Source organism: Synchiropus splendidus, chromosome 11, assembly GCF_027744825.2.
Source record: "Synchiropus splendidus isolate RoL2022-P1 chromosome 11, RoL_Sspl_1.0, whole genome shotgun sequence".
Classification (NCBI taxonomy): Eukaryota; Metazoa; Chordata; class Actinopteri; order Syngnathiformes; family Callionymidae; genus Synchiropus; species Synchiropus splendidus.
The window spans coordinates 2,487,460-2,507,062 of record NC_071344.1 but is presented as its reverse complement, the minus strand read 5'-3'; the positions used below and the strand labels follow the sequence as shown (position 1 = coordinate 2,507,062).

Here is a 19,603-nt window from a genome sequence, read left to right as displayed (position 1 = left end):
TGAACAGGCCGGCGTTTGAGCGACAGCATCGACTGAAGTGGGCCATGTTCTGAGGGGAGAGCCGGCGAGGTGCAGCTGCTGGCGGGATGAAAGCGCCGAGGAGACCGAGGCAGACTCTGCTTCTCCCGCGGTTCTGCGTCTGTGGAGTCGGTGTGGTGGCTGTGGTGAGCGTCCTCCACTTTGTCACAGGTGATTACAACTAATACACTGTTATTATACGATAAAAACCCTTCCACGACATTTGTATTACATCCTCCCAACGCGTGAATACGCGATAGGATTCGCCAATAACCTCCCTAAACGATCGTCTGTGACATGATGTGAATTCTTAAATGGGTCGAGAGTGGATTTCCAAGTTAAATTCCAACAAAATAATTCAACACAAAGCTCTACTTTGAGTCACCAAAGGATGACGCACCCTCGTTCCTGTGTAGTCAACAACTAGAGCCACGACAATTGGTGTTGCTGCATTTGAAGAAAGAAAAGTTCTCACACTTGTTCAAGTAGAGTTGACCTCTTGTTACCTCAACCTTATTCCAGAAGCTCTTACTTTCTTCACACACAAGCACCAACTGACACAATGAGTGCTAAATGTCTCAGGATGCTGATATTTTTATTGGTATTCTTTTCAGAATCATTTAGAAATTAGTCCATTTTCTTTAATTATCTCACATTCGCCGCTGCACTCCTTCAGGGATTCCACTCTTCTACCAGGAGACGGATATATATTTGTGGAAACCAGGTTAAATGATCAGTAGCCGCAGGTGTCTGTAGGAGCAGTGATAATGCACAAAATGAGCTGATATAATGTGCACAGAAACCACGGTGACACAGTAACATGTACATAAAAACTTCTGTTTTGTGAAACACTCAAGTGTTAATCATAAATAAATGAATAAATAAATGTAAGTTCTCAGGTGGACATGGTTATTACACAGCAGGTGGCTGGATTATCATCACCTTGTCTTTTTGAACATGTTCTAGTGAGATGAGAATGAAATAAGAAAGAAATTCACCCCTAAAAATAAATAATAATGCAAAATAATTTAATTAAATAAAATGTTTAAAAAGAAACTGCTAGAAACCTACGGCACAAAAAGTATTGTGACAAAAGACATCAACTGAGTTTAAGTGACAGTTGATAATATTGTGGTTTGACAGGGTTCCACGCACCAGGTGGCGGCCACCTGCCCTTGTTCAAGAGGGACGTGGTTCCACAGAAAGAGAACAACCAGACAGCAGCAAGTGTCTCCAGATCAGGTGAGAGGAGCTGCTCATTGTCCATAAACATCTGAGGTGACTTGATCTGACTTGATCTTAGCATCTACGTTAACGTATCCAGGCCTTGGAGGAGGCTGGTTGCTAGGAAACTCTCCGATGAGTCTAGTGAGCATGTGGAGCCCCTCGCAGCACGTCTCCACCGTAATGACCTGCTGATGAGGAGCCTCTCATCGTGCAGCCCCGTCGCTTCTGCCCAGCTCAGATCTGTTTTTCTGAAAGAGAAATGATGGCTCCAATCTTCTGCTCCGATCCTCCGATGAGCCACTTCTTTGGGCCAATTAAGGGAAACGTATTGGACGACTTATCCCAAATAGACTTGCCTGATTGTAGCTGCAGGGAAGGATCATTATTACAATTTCAACCGCCACTTTCCCGGCACTTTAATAGAGCCTCACACTGCTGTATTTCCATATTATTATGAGCCTTCAAAGGATTGCTCAGAACAGACGAGTGGACTTATCGATTCATTGCTTGGTGTAATATCAAATTAGCTGTTCCAGATGTGTCTGACTGAAGAAAAGAAATGTGAATAAACTGAAGAGGAATTTTGAAACTGGTGACTGCAATGAGCCGGACACTTCATTTGCCTAAATATTTGTTGCTAATGTCCAACTCTTCACAGCTGTCAGTGAGTTTCCTGAGGACATTTTCACACAGCAGCAGAGGAGACAAGGAGCTGTCCTACTTCACGTCCTCTGTGTGAGTAGCAGCGCCACTGCGCCGGCACATTTGTTGCACTAAAACTCTCCCTCCGTCTGCCAGGCGATCTACATGTTCCACGCTCTGGCCATCGTGTGCGACGTGTACTTCGTGCCGTCACTGGAGAAAGTGTCCGAGGTACGGAGACAGATGCGACACGTGTCTGATGTGTCTTGTTATTGTAATTCCTCTCTCGCTGAATTCAGAACCTGCAGCTGAGCCAGGATGTTGCTGGGGCAACTTTCATGGCGGCGGGCAGCTCCGCCCCCGAGCTCTTCACCTCCTTGATTGGTCAGTTTAATCATTCACTCTCTTAACTGTTGTCACGGTGATTTGTTCCGTCAGCGACCGGCTTTCACCAGACTGCAAGCAGATGCTGGTGCACTTCCAGCACGTGAGGAACCGCTTCATTGACACCCAGCAGAGAGCAAAGTCTCGAGCACTGTTGAATGTTAGAGCTCAGTGAGGAGCTTTCAAGCAACAATCAGCTTCTTAATCACTCTTGTTTTCGAGGGCTGTGGTTTAAAATGAAGCCTCAGATTATCTACTTCACTGAGAGGAAGTGTCTGGCAATCACCGGTGACCTTAGAGTGACCTCATCAGGCCGCTCCTCGTGGTGAGGTCAACGTTGATTTAACAACTCAGAAACAACCTTGTTAAGGATCACATATAGTCTATCTTCAGATGCCGAGTTGGCGTTAATGTGTAAGCTCCGTTTGAAAAGCTGCATTTCAAACAATATCTCAATGACCACAAAGGCAATTTCCAAAATTTTAAACCGAAGTTCAACAGGAATGTAAGGTTGAATACAGTGTTTGTCAACCTCTGTTAAGCCACAGCACACTTGGTTCACAGAAAAAAGAATCTTTTAGCAACTGAGTCTCGGCTATTTTAGCATGCTATTTGCAGAAACAAATTGCAAAACAAAAATGAACCTGTTAAAAAATGTCTCCAGGAAATGGAGGGCAGTTTTATTTTGTTTAACTTTTAAATAACTGTTTCAATTTTTATCACCATCTCACATGTGTTTTTGAGACCAGCTTATAGGTTTCTGGCCAGAGTTAGTTGTAAAGGAAAGAACGTTTATTATTCTAGTTTGGGTAATTTCCAGACAAATCTTTTACGTTCTTTGCCTGCTTCATAACTACGATTATTCTTTCTCTCTTCACATTTTGGAGCACATTTGTTTGGTTCTGCATATATTTTTTTGCCAACTTTTAAACGACGAGGCAAACTCTGCTAGTATAAGAGTGTCAATAAAGTTTTGAAGTGAGACTTCACGTAAGCCGTGAGCTCGGTTAGCTCTGCGGTGTAGACAGTCTTTGGCACCACGGGTCGGTCAAGGAACAAGTCATCACAGTCGTGTGTGGTCACGTTAGTGGCACATCAGGTTTGAAAACAACTCGGTTACGCATTTGCCCGGCATCATGCGCAGCTCAGCTTCAACTGGTGGCAGAATCGACGCATCTGCAAAGGTATATACGGTAGTGTATAGAAAGAACGTGACAGAATCCATGCGATCTCCTCACGTTGGTAGAAGGTCAGCACGTTGTAATTGTTCATGATTTAATGTCATCATATCGACCACCGTCAACCTGCCGTGCTGATTTCCTTCAGGCCTTCACACGTTGTTCTTGTTTCAGGGGTTTTCATCACCAAAGGCGATGTGGGCGTGGGAACTATCGTGGGCTCCGCAGTCTTCAACATCCTGGTCATCATCGGCCTGTGTGGCATCTTCTCTGGGCAGGTACATGAGTGACATGACCGAATGCTCATTGACACCTTTCTCACGTGCGCTGTCCCTCCAGCCGATCGCTCTCAGCTGGTGGCCTCTGTTTCGGGATGCAGTCTTCTACATCCTGTCCATCATTGTGCTGATCCTGGTGAGCACTAATACTCCTTATATTCTCTTCACCGCATGACTTGACAACATTTTACTCTTTTTTTAGCGACTTGTTGAGTCTTGTTCATGTTTTAGTTCTTCTAGTGACTGTCACTCTGTCATAATACTATTGTCTGTTTTCCTTTCTTTACAGGTTATATATGATGAGAAAGTCTTGTGGTAAGAATTAAGATGTCTTTTTTTTAACATAAATAGGTTTTAAGTGGATGATTTTAACAGATTCTCTTGATGTTGGATGAAAACTGTTTGACTCAGAGGGAACAGTGACGGGAGCCACCCAGCTAATGAATGTCATGTGACCCCACGTTGCTGTTCTCCAGTCGACAGTTTTGCTTGTGTGTGCAGTTAAGTCTGGTTTGTGAGTGTTGATGGTGACTTACTGCCGACAGGTGGGAAACCATCATCCTGATCTCCATGTACGGAATATACATCCTGATCATGAAGTGAGTTTGTGTTTAAAAAGTGGCCGTGAATGAGCAGAACGCCTTTGATGAATTGAGTTGAACTGGCGCTGAAGGTTCAACAGGTGCCTGAACAGCTTTGTGGAGAGGCACTTCAGCAGAGGGGGTCAGCCATGTTTGAGCAGCCTCAGGCGCACCACTGCTGTGGGAACTGTCGGCGACTGCGACAACGACACGGTGCCGCTGAAGCCAGGTGGGAGCGCAGGGCGTCAGCGGTGGTGGCAGAGATGACGCAGCTGCTCTTCCTCCCCTCAGACTCGTGCGCGGTGGCTGCTCAGGACTCAGGAGTAGTGATGGTGGACGAGCTGCTCAACTCGCACCCTCACCAGCTCTCCTTCTCTGAGGCAAGCCTTCGCCTTCTCATCACCCCGCATTTCCCCCCCTTCACCCGCCTGCGCATGGCAGGACGCATGATCATCAACGAGGTACACCAACTCTGAATATGGCCACGCCCCCCTGGCTACTGACCACTGCCTGCCTGGCCTTGAGCTTTAGCTCATGTAACCAGCAACATTTTAGTTCTGTGTGATCGTGTCGCGTGCGTGTGCTACTGCTCCATAGCTAGCACAGCTGGAGCGTTGAAGCTTTGTAGCTGCGAATCTGATCTTGCTAGTTTTGTTTCTTTTGACTGGAACAATATGGTGCCTGTGATGTCAGAGCCAGAGCTAGTGAGCCTCACTGTGTGTAACTGTATAACTGTAAAACTGGCGTGACACCACGGTTTTATTTTTGATCATTTTGATTACATCAAAGGCATACATTTAATCCTGAAGTTCATGAAAATGTAGTCTTTTTTTAACACATTTTTTTAATTCACAAAATGCTAGGTGCAAATTCTTTTAGCAACTTATTCTGGATTTCTGGATTTATATTGCAGTTTTGATCCTTTCAGATAAATTTTGACCCAGTTTTTGAGGGCTCAGTATATTAAACAAGATTTAAAAAAATAATAATAAAAGTCACTGTTTGAGGAACATATTTTAGCCACTAACAAACTAATGGCAAGCTTATTTACCGCATAACTGCTGGCTAATATGCTGATAATACGATGAATTAATCTCGATTAATCACAGTTTAATGGTATAAGAATATTTGCCGCAAGAAGCCACATTTTCCAATTTGAATGAATTTGGTATATTACTGAATCAAATGACGGAGCCATACAGACATTTAAACAACAAAATATTGTTGCATCAGTTTGACAATAGCACGATAAATCACCATGGTGGCTATATTCAAGTTTTTATATCACCTTATTTAAACTAAAGCTCTTTCAATGTCTTGAAAGTGTTTGTATAAAAAATTCCATTTCATAAGAACTTCAAATACATTCAGAGTCGTGGAAACCCTGGACATTGTGTAGTGAAAAACCTCCCTGAAGCAAAGCAAACAGATGCTTTTGTTTGCTTTTGTTCTGGGATGATTCCTCCATGTTTGTTGTTGTTGTTCTCATCCTAGCTGCCACGTGTCTGGTGCATCAGTGGGATCAGTGGAGCAGGAACTCCTGCACTGACAAAGGTTCCCTGTTGTCTGGGGAGCGGACTGTTAAATTAAATTAAATTAAATTAAATTAAATTAAATTAAAAATTTAACACTTTTTTGTTGTAATTAATTATTAATTGTAATTCACTTGTTAAATAATAATAAAGATGTTCCAACTCTCATTTATTGTGCTGCAAAATAAAATGTTTTAGGTTTTGGTTTTTAATAGAGAATGGACTGGCGAGGGAGCAGAGGCTGGAGGGTTCAGCCGTGACTGACCCACACTGAATGATCCCCATGTGGCAGCCCTGACTCCAGAAACACAGAAAAAGAGAGGAAGAGGTTCATGTCCTGATGATGGCGTCACGTCAACACACAGATTAGAAGAGGCCGAAGCCTGAAATTGGATGGTGTTTTTAGCTTCTCAGGTGGCAAAGATTTGTTCAGGATTAGTGTGAAAGTAGACAGGCAGCAGAGAAGTTTCGGGTGAAGCTCGAGCAGGAGATGATCTGTAGCCCTCAGATCTGCTTCCTCTGTGTCTCCTGCTGCATGTGTGACTCCGTGTCGCCTGCGTCCTGGTGTGTGACACCGTCCCTCTTCATTTGGTCGGCTCCTCCTGCAGAGGCAGAGGCTGATCCAGGCTCGGCTCGGACAGGAGGACGGCAGACCGTCTGGGGAGGAGGCCTTGGCTGCCAGCGCCACCTGGGGGAGGGAGAACGGCATGACCAGCGAGAGCCAGACCTTTGAAGAGGAGAAGGTGACCAGCACTGAGGAGGAAGTGCAGCCTAAAGAGGAGGAGGAGGAGGAGCCAGAGGAGGGAGAGGAGGACAGCGCTCCGTACAAGCCTTTCACCCTTCCAGGTGAGGTCTTTGTGACTGGTCTGGGATGAGTGAGAACATTGTCAAGGTCTAAATAAAAGTGACCCTCAGATGGCTGGGCCTCACGTGTGAAGTGGGTGCTTTCGTGGCCACTGAGCTTCCTGCTTCACTGCAGCGTTCCCGACTGTAGCTTGCCTCGCTGGGAGAGCTGGTACCTGGTCACCTTCCTCTCCTCCACCCTGTGGATCGCTCTCTTCTCCTACCTCATGGTCTGGATGGTACGCACACACACACACCTTAGTGAGGACCTCTCATGGCCGTAACCCTTTCCCCAGCCTCCAACCATCCAAAACACACGGCTCACCTGAACCGGGGCTCTGAACCTAACTGAGACCCAGTTGTAATAAACTGCTTTTACTGTCATTGTAGCCCTCCAAACCTTGTGAGGACAGGCCTTAATGTCCTCACAAGGTTTGCACACACACATATTCTACGATGAATGAACGTACTATTCCCCAGAGGGATTCACTGTCTCACCTCAAGTGAAACCCGTCTGTCTAGGTGACTATCATCAGCTACACACTGGGAATCCCAGAGGTGATCATGGGAATCACTTTCCTGGCGGCCGGAACAAGCGTCCCAGACTGCATGGCCAGTCTCATCGTGGCTCGCCAAGGTTCGTGTGTCCGCTGTTAGTCAAGTCAATATGGAAACCTGACCTCTCATGTGCGCCCCCTGCAGGCATGGGTGACATGGCGGTGTCCAACTCCATCGGCAGTAACATCTTTGACGTCCTGCTGGGCCTGGGCTTCCCTTGGGCGCTCAGGACTCTCATCGTCAGCTACGGCTCAGAGGTAACCGCTGCACAGCTTTTGATGGTGCACTGTGTTGCAGCAGCGCCGCCCAGTAGTTAAGATAGCGAACGGCGATCTTAAGAATATGTTTTTCTCTTTCCTCCAGGTGACGATCAACAGCAAAGGTTTGGTGTATTCAGTGATCCTGCTGTTGGCTTCAGTCACTCTGACGGTGAGTGTTTTTGTTTTGTCGCTGCTTTTGGATCAGCGGTAACCAAGTCTTCCGCGGCCCAGGTCTTGTGTGTCCACCTGAACCGCTGGAAGCTGGACCGCCGGCTGGGACTCTGTCTGTTGCTGCTGTACGCCGTCTTCCTTCTCTGCTCAGTGGGTTTCGAGAGGCTGTAGACAGGTCCCCAGTGAAATCCCAGAACATCAGGATTCTAGTTTACAGCCTCCCTCACCACCGTCTGCCTCGGAGGTGCCGATGATCAGTATTTTACACGATTTTGTACGGACGATGCACTAATGTCTTATTAACAAATTTGTACCCTACATTATTTATCTTGATGTTCATTTGCCTCTTGTAACCTCGGACTTTAGATTCCACTTGTGCGTAGCTACACCGCAGCATGGCTCACCCCTCCTCGGTGCACACGTTGTCATGGTGACTCCTCAAAAGCTTCTCCAGCACAGACCTGTTTGTGTGGAATCACTGAGACTGTTCTGGAAAGTGTGTCGTCCAGTGAAATTAAAAGTTTCGTTCTGTGATGTTTGAACACTATTCCTTCACCACAGTCAGAGTGATACACGGCTGAGCCATAACATTACGACCACCTCTTACAATCATTACATAAGCCAACTCATGTGACGCAGACCGAGACAGAACACATGCCAACTGCCTGTTGACAACTTTAAATGGAACTTGTTTATTTCATTCAGACTAGTTGAATTCAATACAAAAAATGTAAAAAAATTAAAATAGTACAACAAAGTACATCATTTTACAAATACTCATAATGGAGGTCAGATAGCTCAGGATAACCGAAGAAACATCACGGTCATAACAAAAATAGAAATACAGTACATACGTATATCGAAACAGGAGCTATATACTTTCCAAAATCCAACTACAAAGAAAAACAACCCCCAAAAGCTGAAAACAAAATGAAAAAAGACTGATGTGTGTTCATTCATTCAGGTGCAATTTACATGCAAATCTGCCAGCAACAGCTCTCTGAAATGACGCAGCGACGTCATCGCCCCCTTCGAGGTCGTCGTGGGATGTAAACCAAACTAGTGTGTGGAAAAAGAAGCAGCAGTCATTTTGAATTTAAGACAAATTGTGAAGACACCGTTTGTTGTTTCATAGTGTTCGGTGGAGTAACATAAACCACGTTGTTTGTCAGCTAGATGGCTGGGTTGCGATGATGGACCTTGGCACTAGAGGGCTCTCTCAGTAAGGACCCGGCTCCACGTGTGGATGAATAAAACACCACGGCCACAAGCAACCACTTCCAGAAGAAGGACAAATAAACACGACAACAGGAAATGGTTCTGAAAACCAGATCTTCTTCTCTCAGCTGGTCCTTTGAAACGATGTGGCAGCACAGACCCTCCACCGTCCGCTTCAGAGAATCACTGTGACGCTAATCTGCTCTGTTTGAAGGGTTTCTGTGGAGACTGCAGTTGCTATGGTAACGTCAGGCTCCAACCCAGTGTAACAGTCCAAGTGTGTGCGTGTGTGTGTGTGTGCAAGTGATGTCGGTGTTAATGCTGGATCCTGACTGATCTGGGCTCTGCTGACCCAGGGTGAAGTGGCTGACCGGGGACCGGACTCAGCTACATGGGGAAAGCACCGTGAGACCAGTTCTGTGGTTTTGCTGCGGGTGGGATTCCTGTGGCAGAGGGGCTGGGCCTGAGGACTGGTGTCACTCGGGGGCAGAGTTCTGGTTCTGCTGGTATATGGAGGCTTTGTCCTTCAGCAAGGCCAGGCACAGGTGGCAGCTCCAGCTCCCTGCACGGACACACATCACAACAAACACTCAGCACAGCCTTCAGCAACGGACCACACTAGGGCTCGTTCGAGGGCGATGGCTAGTAATAGATCAACAGGTGTTCTTCACTGTCACAGCAGCGCCACAACTGAAGACAGACCAATCATCCTGCTGCAGACAGTTTCAGCGGAGGACTCACCCTCGGGTGGTTCAGTCATGGGAGGCGACAGGCAGTACATGTGGTAGCCCCGGTCGCAGTCGTCACAGAACAGCAGCTGGTCCTGCACCACCATCGCCAGCCGAGGAGAAACAGTCATGAGTCGCTTTCACACATCACTCACAGTGTCAGGTGTGAAACAAGCGGCCACTCACATCATTCTCCGACGTGCCGCAAACATTGCAGCATTTACACTCGATGCACTGCCAGCGGTACGTTTTCACCGCCGCCATCATCACAGGAGTAAACTGCAGGCAAGTTGGGTGACCTGCAGGGGGCGTAAGACACGACACGCTCTCACTAATGTGCAATACAAACTGTTCATTTCAGACTTCATGTATCCGCAGTTTAAAGGCGACGATGAGCAGGACCGGTTCGTACCGGATCGTCCACAATCCGAGCAGGACACCAGCTCCTCTGACTGGCCGGTTTTCTGGTTGAGGGTGGAGTCTCCCAGGCAGAAGTCGCAGTAATCATTAGGCAGCGCCAGTCCATTCGGACCTTTCTTAGTTGCTGAGGAAGAGAAGCAACAAAAAATACTATGAACCAACATCAGTACTGGTCAGTAAAAAAAAAAAACTATCTGGTCGAAGTCTTCAAACTGCAAAGGAAAAAGTGAAATGTGGTTCAGAATAAGCGTCTTCAGCATGTAACTGTTTAATGGAGTGGAATGAAACATGCAACCTACTGAACACAGTCAAGCACTTGTGGGATGTGTTTCCTTCCATCAAAAACATAAACAGACCCATGGATATGTTGGATTGAAACAAACAAAATGACTGGTATGCTTCAAGAAAAAAAACAACAAAAGAAGTTTCATGAAATGTAACCAACCAGCTCTAGTCTCTAATGAAGACACACGCATGCCAGTCACATGCACCCCTCCCCCCCGGGTCTCTCTCATCCAAGAGAGTGACTCACTCTTCTGCTCCTCAGGCTGGCGAGGAGTGGGTGGTGCCTCGATCTCCTCGCGGTCCTCGCCCTCCTCCTCTGCCAGGTGAGAGTGTGTATAGTGGTAACTCAGGCCTGGGCGATTCTTGTAGCGTTTCCCACAAACTAATACACACACACACAGTCGTACAAAATATTACAGCGGTCGTTCTGTCAAATAGCTTCCCACAAATGCAGTAGACAGAAGCAGCAGCATCGAAGCCCCAGCCCTCAAACGCAGCATCAGTTTTACAGGAAGGTGTGGTAACACGTCGAAACTTGAGGCCAGAGAGCAAGAAGTTTTAGTAGTTACACAGGAGACCAAAGGTTCATTTAAAGCGAGGCAACAAGCAGAAGCTGCAGGAAGCAAAAGCTGGTTAGGGGTCAGCAACGAACAGTGGACAGACGCATGCAAACACAAAGTCTTCAACTCACTGTCACAGGCGTACGGTTTGTCCCTCTCCTCCAGAGCAGCAGCAGCTGCAGCCTCCGACTTCTTCTTGCCATTCTTGTCACTCCGGCTCTGAAGACAGGAGACTGTGAGGGGAGTGCGAGGCTCCTGCTCTACTCTCACTGCACAGACACCTATGCTCACCTTGGATTTGTTCTTGCCTCGTCGCCTGGGAGTTTCGTCCTCAAAATCTTCGTCATCCAGGTCGTCTAAGTAGTCGTCGTGATCCAGAATTCTCTGCCGTGACAGGTTTTGGATATTAGGGATGCACGTTTTCCTGATACTTGAATTTGGATATGTGCCGACAGCGATATTCCTCTGAACCGATACCAGAGCTAGTTTGCTGTTTTCTTCACCATTATTGTTGATGGTGCATATGAGAGAAGGCGACTAGAGGTCAGTGTCAGACCACAGAAGAAAGTCTGGATAGTGAATGGCGACAGGTCGCTGCTTCATTTGATCAGCAGAACATCATATACTTGCTTTTGGAGCATATATAAACCCCAAACCCCCCCCGACAGACAAGTGACGTAGGATAGACGTCTGAAGTCCAACATCGGATACATTTGGCTAATTAAAGGACACCGAAACCATCCAATGTGCTAAACGCCTTGCTTGACCGCCTCTTGTTTCTGCTATATTTTGTCAGCCAACACCAGTGCTCCACTTTATTTACCTCTACTTTGACGGACTGATATATACCACACGTTTTCAGCTGAAGACTGCTGCTCTGCGAGCTCACTGTGAACTGTGGAATGGACTTCCTAAGGCACATCTCTTGCCTCTCACCAATGAACAGGAAATCCATTCCACAGCTTGCAGTGAACCCACAGCAGGTGACTATGGGAGACTTCAACTGAAAACATGAAGCTCAGCTCTTGGACCGGACATCATCTCTGCAATTCCCGATCTGTCAGAAACGTAGGTATCGGAGGCCGATACAGGATCCCAGGTCCCATCTCTTTTTTGGACAGAATATCTCTCTTTAACTTGGAAGTATTTTCCATTACCTGGCGAACATTACGCTGCGGCAAAGTTCATTCTCTTAACTCGGAATATCCAAGTCAGTTGATAGAGCTCACCTTGCGCACCCGTCCAGAGGATGTGTGAGTGGTGGCCGAGCTCGCAGGAGTTTCTACTGTCATTGGCTCATCTTCGGGGCCACGGACTTCCGACACGCCACTCCTCCGGTCAAGAGGCTCTCCCTTCAGCAGAGCCTCCAGGCTGCTGCCATCTACCACTCCTAAAGCATCACGCTTCAGGCTCAGGTCTAAATCAGCTACACAGAAGAACGTAGAGAGGGAGAGGAAAAAAAAGTCCTTGTTAATCAATAGAGAGGATCCACTCTCGGGTAAATCACGACAACAGTCATTGAGCGTTTTGGTTTGGGCAGGATTGAGCGCACTAGACAGACATGCTAGAACAACTGTTCAGAATACCTGCTTTCAGAGGGGGGAAAGCCAATCGTGGGTCCTCTGGCGGGTGGGAGCGCCGCTTTTTTCTCCAGCGTCGAGCAGGGTAAGTGTATAGCTGTCCAGGAGCCACACCTTAACAAAGGTAAGTAATATGTACAGCATGGGTCATATAGATAATTAGTGACTCTCTTAACAAATATTTAGATGAGAGACATTTAAAGAGAGATTAAAGAGTTTTAAATTCAACTTTTGGCTGTTAAAATAATAAATGCAGTGCATCAAGGGACTAAAATAACTCATACTTTGACCCTTTACAAAAGTACTGCATTCATGACAGAAAACAGTGCTTAAGTGTGTAGAAATAGTTGATTGGAATTTTAGCAAATAAATGGCATTTCACAGCACAAATTTGTGAATTTAAAAGTAAAATTGTCTTGTTGACATGAAGCATAAAAATCCAAATTTAACACCCATTTGTTGGGAGCTCTGCATTCACCATGGTGGGTAAAACGTAGTTACACAAAAAGGAACAGTTGACATTCCTGATGTAAGCATCATCAACACTAAGATTGGATTAGATTACATGACCTTTATTAGTCCCACATCAGGGAAATCCAATGCATGTAAAATACATAAAACATTTATATGGATTATCTGATGTGTTAAATCAATGGAAATGTCCATTTGTGATGAGCTGTACAAACCTAATTCATATCTAAACACCACCAATGCACCAGTAACTTTGTTACAAGGCTTTTTACACATCACAATTTTCAACATTAAACCTCACCAGCAATGGCCACTACATCAATCTGCCACGTACCTGCACTTCGATCTCTCTTCTCCATCCAGATATAACAGTTGGACTGGGCCACGCCTGTCTGTGAGTCCAGGAAGGGCATGAGGATGCTGCGTTCTGCGCAGAGTCGAGCATTGTAGCTATGACACTGCTCCATGGCATCCTTGTAATACTGCTCTCCGAGCCTGCAGCAAGTAAAGTAAATCAGCCTTTTTTTTGCCCAATGTGGTCAAATGGGTGTAATAATAACAATGGCAACAGGGCAAACAACAAAAAGTTACATTGTCTCTAAATAATATACAAACAAAGAAAGATCAACTTCATATCATGAGTGAACACACAGACAGAAAACCAACTCTTTCTCTCGGCCACTACACTATTATTTCAGTTTTTGTCCTTTTAATAGTCAAAAAAACATGTTTGCTGCTCCTTATTCAAAATTAGATCCTTCCACAGCCTTTTCTTCAGGAGTGTCAACACAAGTGTTTTTGATCGAAAGCATAACACCGTTGCTCACTTTTTATGACTTTCAGAACTGAATATGAAGAAATGCTGATCTAAACAAGTCATTTGTCATGAAGCTGCTTCACCGATTCGTTGAACTAGAACCCTGCGCCTGGAGCTTTGTTTCACTGTGGCACAATATCAGATGAAAGAAGAGTGGGTAAAGGTTTTGGAGGCTGATGCTCGGTTTCCCTCAGTCCGAGCGCTCGACCGTCAGAACACGCAACTAAAAACAAAGGCGACGGGAGACGCCGGAACAAAAGGATGATTGTTAGCAAAACTGCTAGGCATAACAAAGCCGCGTCCAAGAAATGGCTATGGCCGTTCCCTGTTCGACAAGAGCGCCTTAAAAGTTAACACACACGAGCGCAAAACACCATTAAGTGCGAGGTTGAAGTGAACTTGTGTCCGTCAATAGCTAATTAAACACGGCTAACAGGCTAATCTTAGCTCCGGTCTCCAGGTTCTTCTACTGGGACAGGTATTTCATTCAACAATGGCGGGTGTGGAGGCCTGCTATGTTAAAGTATCAAGACGTTAAGTCATCCAAACGCCGAGTTTGCCATAACGCCGCGCATAACTCAATGAAGTCATAAAGATAAACTTACACTTTCACAACATTGTCGACGGCCGCCGCCATGTTTGCTTACTGCGGTTGTGTGGCGTGGGAGGGCGCATGCGCACATGATCGTTTTCGTTTACCGCCATCACCCATCAATGCAGTAAAATGTTTGATCGCTTACAACGAATGACGACGTCGTGACTCGGTGTGATTAAACGAGTACACTGGACAGCATACTCAGGATGAACTTGCAGGGTTGTGAGGATGGTGAAAACGAAAGGAATAAATCGAAGAATAAGCCGATTGTGGTGACGTAATACATTGGATGCTACAAAACGTCCGCTGTATCCGAGTCTCCACAAGTGACAGATGTTCGTGGGATCGTCGCTCGATATATGATATACTGAACTTATATACTGAATTTTTTAAATAGTCCACTAATTTTATTTGTTTTCTTGCTGCATTAAATGAGTGATAGTATCAAGCTCAATGCCAATCAAGTGGTGTGGATTTACTGCATGGTTTGAGCATGTGTTTTGACTTTTCGTTCACCACGTTTTCACTGTGTGTATTAGGAGGCCAACAGATTTATCATTAAATAGTTTGATCAATGGCGCAGACAGTTGGCAGAATGTTAGGAAAATGTTTAATATTTCCTGTGGACTGATGAGGTTGGCCTCAACAGCACCTTTAGTCGGTCCGTGCCATTGGCAAACTATTATATGATGCCTGCACACTTGGGTCACATGCCTCAGTTCTTGCACTTGCTTCACTTCACATTTATTTTCAATGATTTCGCCAGAAATTGTAGGCTTATGATCTGAATTGAAATGGTCAGTTTATTTATTTATGTGATATTTACATTTATATAACATCCAGTGGCCGAAAAACAAAACAAAAAGTTTAATCTTACCTGCTGCGTGAGGGCAAACACAGGTAGATATTTGTGTAACCTATTTTCAATTTGAACAAGTTCAGGCAACTTTTTCTGTCATGACTGTTTTGATCGGACGAAGCATTGATCAGGCTCTTACCATATTGGCACACAGCTCATTCTACATCCACACACGCCATCACAGTGTTTTTCTACGGGACTGGTGCAAGGTGTCGGCAAACTAACACTCCGGTTAAAAAATAAATCAACCCTAAAATGCTGTAAAAAGATATATAATGGGGAAATTCTGAGCTCCATTGTATTTCACTCAGTGTGTTGAGACACTGGAGGCACTTGATGCATTCATTTACTGAAGACATCAGCATCAAAGTACAGTATGTGTTGAAGTCAAAGATAATATTTTTGTTGTATTGTTTATCCATTGCAAATCTGCAGTATTGTCTCAAGGGCCTGACCCAACAAGACATGTTTGTTTACAAGTGTCTCTTGACATTTTACTGCTGGACAAGTTTGTCAGGTTCTGAAACTGATAAAAAGCTGTAGATGTGCGTTGCCCGTCCACTCAATGCACCATGGGTGTCAACGTCCCCGGGCTCATAGTCTTGCTGCTCTTCTACTTGCTTGTCTTTGGCACTGGCATCTGGGCATCCAGGAAGTCCAAGAGGGCAAAAGAGAGCAGAAGTGCAAACTGGTCAGATGTTACGCTTCTGGGGAACAGAGGAATTAACCTGGCAGTTGGAGTCTTCACTACAGCAGGTTGGTGGATTTGTGGAGTTAAATTGAAGATCTGGAACTATGCTATATATACTGACACTCAATATTTTGTCATATATTCCAAAGTGTCTTAGATGGTCATAATGCCAATCATAGTAAAATATTTCCTAGTAAACAAATGTTGATAACGCTGCTGCCCATATTGCAGCTACTTACGTTGGAGGAGGCTTCATTGTTGGAATCTCAGAGCTGGTGTACACTCCGACCAGGGGACTGGTCTGGACCATCATCCCAGTCTCAGCTGCTATGGCATTCATTGTGGGTGAGGAACTGTTCATTTGTCTTCACTATGCAATCTGAATCGTACTCCTCCGGGATACCATTAACACCTGCCTATGTAATTCAGGTGGCATTTTCTATGCGAAGAAAATGCGACAGGGAAAATACGTGACGATGATGGACCCCATCCAGAGGAAGCTTGGAACGGCTGTCAGTGGGGTTTTGTCAGTGGCTCTCTTGGTGTCTGACATGTTCTGGGTGCCTGCGGGTCTGATCAGTTTAGGTGAGAGTACTGCTACTGCTATCTTGGTAACCTGTCCAACAAGTTCTTTTGTTCAACAATAGCTCATGTCACTGTGGTTCCAAACATACATTCACCATATGTTGGTCATGTTTTTGAGGGTCCATTCAGTTGTGGGACTGCTGGGACCGAGTGTGTGCAATGCAGTTAGAAGATTTGCATTCAGCTCACCATCACTTAGAAGCATGCCAGAAAAAAGGGGCGAAAGTCGCAATAATTATTCTTAAAAATGTTCTTGTCGTTATGATTGTTGGGTCACTTTACATTTTTAAATAAAACATTGATAAAACACAACATACAATCCAATCCCAACAATGAATCAACATTCATGTTGACTGTGACAAAACTAAAACTGCAACAAAATCTTTGACTGCAATGGCTGAATAAATCCTGAGCAAAAAATGCAGATGCTGAAAGAGAAAATGATGCTACAATTACAATTACAATACAAATTTGTGATGTCATGATGATGTGTGCTGTTCTTTCAGGCAGCACTATGTCCATCATCCTCGACCTGTCCTACAACTTGTGTGTTTGGATCTCAGCTGCGGTGGCTGTCACCTACACACTCTTAGGAGGACTGTACTCTGTAGCGTACACTGATGTCTTACAGCTGGTCCTCATATTCGTCAGTTTGGTAAGACACAGATTGTCCTGTGAAACAGACTGTATCGTTCATGAAACGTCTTGTTGCAGTGGCTCTGTGTTCCTTTCGTGCTGATCTCGGAACACTAACTCGACATCACACAAACTGCTTTGAACTTCACATATCAAGATCCGTGGGTCGGTTCAATCGACATAGACGGAGTGTGGACGTGGCTGGATCAGCTGCTGCTGTTGGTAAGAAGCACATTTTTACTCATCTAGGCATCTCATGAACAGATGGATAATCTTTCGGTGCCTAGTTTGGTCTTTCTGCTTTGTTCAACATATAATTTAGCAATCTATTTTATTTAGGGTTTCTCTTTTCTGGGAAGTCAGGAGTTTCACCAGAGGATGTTGTCAGCGTCCTCACCCACCACAGCCAGACTGAGCTGCTTCATTGCAGCCCCTGTCACATTAATGTTAGCAGTTCCACCAGTATTGATCGGCGCCGCTGCCACATCAACAGGTAGTAAAATGTGTAAACTGTAGATGTTTCCCAATATTGATTCTCATTTTGGAACCAGATTGGAACCAGACTTCGTACGGCTCTCCATCACCGTACGAGAGAGACGAGGCCAGTTATATTCTCCCCCTGGTCTTGCAACACCTCACTCCAAGCTATGTGTCAGTTATTGGCATTGGAGCTGTTGGTGCTGCCGTGATGTCATCGACAGACTCTGCTCTTTTGTCGGCAGCTTCCATCTTCTCCTCCAACATTTACAAGAGCATCCTGAGGACCAGTGTAAGAGCACAACCTGTGGAACCAACATTTAAATGTCCCACCAAAAGTCTTATATTCTGCTCATTTTGGTTCCTCAGGCATCAGAGAGGGAAATGCAGTGGGTGGTCCGAATCACAGTCGTGTTGGTGGGCGTCGTTGGATCATTGTTTACTTTTCTTAACAACAGCATCATGGTTTTCTGGATTGTGGGAGCTGACATTGCATACGTCTTCACGTTCCCTGCTCTCACTTGTGCCCTGTTCTGTGAGTTCTCCAACGGCTATGGCGCCATCATGGGAGTCTTCATCGCGCTGCTATTCAGAGTGCTGAGTGGAGAACCAGAGTTTGGCTTGCCAGCAGTCCTCCATTATCCAGGAGGCACAGTCAAGGACGGCATGTACATCCAGCGCGCCCCTGTCAGCACCATCTGTATGCTGAGCAACCTGCTCGCCACCATCTTCTTCTCTTACTTGACTTCGCTGCTGTTCAACAGAGGAATTCTGCCTGAAAAATGGGACATATTTGCAGTTAAAGGCCGCCAACCATGCAAAACCACTGATGTGAACACTGAGGAGAACTGTGAGAGAGAAACTGATCACATGATGGAAACATCTCCGCTGGAGACATCGACCCTTTGATATGTGTTGAGTAATAGCTGAGATAAAAACACTGATTACGGTTCCATCATCATAACCTTTTCTGTTATACTGACTATTGCTGACTCTTGACTGCCTTTGGTAAGGTTATTATTACTGGTAATGCTTGTGGCAAGTAAAAATGCTTTTGGGACATTGTAGTGATGATGCCTGAGACCATGCCATGGACAGGAAGGAGGGTGTGAGTTCTGTCTTAACCATCCATTTAGCCAATGTAGTAAACTCAAACAGTATCTGGCCCTGCACTGAAGTACTAGCAGTGACTGGCCTGCCTCGTGGTTCAAGAGTGATGTGGTCTTATGTCAGAATCAAATCAAATTTATTGCCATGGTCAGTGGGGAGCCCACTGACTAGGAAAGTGCCTTGGAATAAAGTGCAACAAAAAACAATAAAATAGAATAAATAGAATAACATTACAACAAGGCTGTTCATGAATTTAACAGTCTGACGGCCGAGGGAAAGAAGCTGTTCCTGTGACGGGAGGTTCTGGTCTGGATGGACCGTAGCCTCCTGCCAGAGGGAAGAGGAACAAACAGTCCATGTCCAGGGTGAGAAGGGTCGGCTCTGATCCGACCTGCACGTCTCTGGGTCCCAGAGGCATACAGGTCATGAAGAGGTGGCAGGCTGCAACCGATCACCTTCTCAGCAGAACGAACGATGCGCTGCAGTCTGCTCTTGTCCCTGGAGGTGGCACTGTTGTACCAGACGGTGATAGAGGAGGTGAGGATGGACTGGATGATGGCCGTGTAGAACTCCACCAGCAACTTCGTCGGCAGTCGTAGTTTTCGTAGCTGCCTCAGAAAGAACATTCTCTGCTGGGCCTTCCTGATGAGGGACCTGATGGTTGGCTCCCATTTGAGGTCCTCAGTGATGGTGGTTCCCAGGAAGCAGAAGGAGTCCACAATAGGAATGGATAAACCAGCCAACATGAGAGGGGACGGAGGAGCTGTTACTCTCCTGAAGTCCATGATCATCTCCACTGTCTTCTGAGCGTTGAGCTCCAGGTTGTTGTTGCTGCACCAGGACACCAGCCGCTCCACCTCCCTCCTGTAAGCCGACTCATCTCCATCTGAGATGAGCCC

At 45.7% G+C, this 19,603-nt stretch overlaps 2 protein-coding genes and 1 pseudogene across 3 annotated transcripts; 2 read left to right on the top strand and 1 right to left on the bottom strand.

Annotated features, from left to right (window-relative positions):
* Nucleotides 1–43: 43 nt before the first annotated feature.
* Nucleotides 44–8,444, top strand: slc24a6a (solute carrier family 24 member 6a). Of its 2 annotated transcripts, none has more exons than XM_053879215.1 (17): nt 44–189; nt 1,162–1,260; nt 1,904–1,980; nt 2,044–2,118; nt 2,187–2,271; nt 3,624–3,727; nt 3,789–3,863; nt 4,017–4,042; nt 4,273–4,326; nt 4,401–4,537; nt 4,600–4,688; nt 6,449–6,686; nt 6,756–6,922; nt 7,206–7,320; nt 7,386–7,498; nt 7,605–7,670; nt 7,733–8,439. In XM_053879215.1, the coding sequence occupies exons 1-17, from the start codon at nt 87–89 to the stop codon at nt 7,841–7,843; spliced, it is 1,734 nt and encodes a 577-aa protein (XP_053735190.1). In that variant the 5' UTR covers nt 44–86; the 3' UTR covers nt 7,844–8,439. The 2 variants fall into 2 exon arrangements, with proteins under 2 accessions (XP_053735190.1, XP_053735191.1); XM_053879216.1 differs by having other exon boundaries at nt 78–189; nt 4,600–4,769; nt 7,733–8,444.
* On the bottom strand, nt 8,360–14,477 carry LOC128767280 (zinc finger protein ubi-d4-like). Its single transcript, XM_053879217.1, has 11 exons — nt 14,357–14,477; nt 13,269–13,429; nt 12,470–12,577; nt 12,113–12,309; nt 11,175–11,267; nt 11,015–11,102; nt 10,571–10,705; nt 10,031–10,162; nt 9,805–9,917; nt 9,632–9,713; nt 8,360–9,452 (listed from the first exon to the last, which is right to left on the bottom strand). Exons 1-11 carry the CDS (start codon nt 14,386–14,388, stop codon nt 9,367–9,369), a joined length of 1,227 nt encoding a protein of 408 aa, XP_053735192.1. The 5' UTR covers nt 14,389–14,477; the 3' UTR covers nt 8,360–9,366.
* A 397-nt stretch (nt 14,478–14,874) lies between these two features.
* Nucleotides 14,875–19,043, top strand: LOC128767193 (high affinity choline transporter 1-like; annotated as a pseudogene).
* The last annotated feature ends 560 nt before the right edge of the window (nt 19,044–19,603 follow it).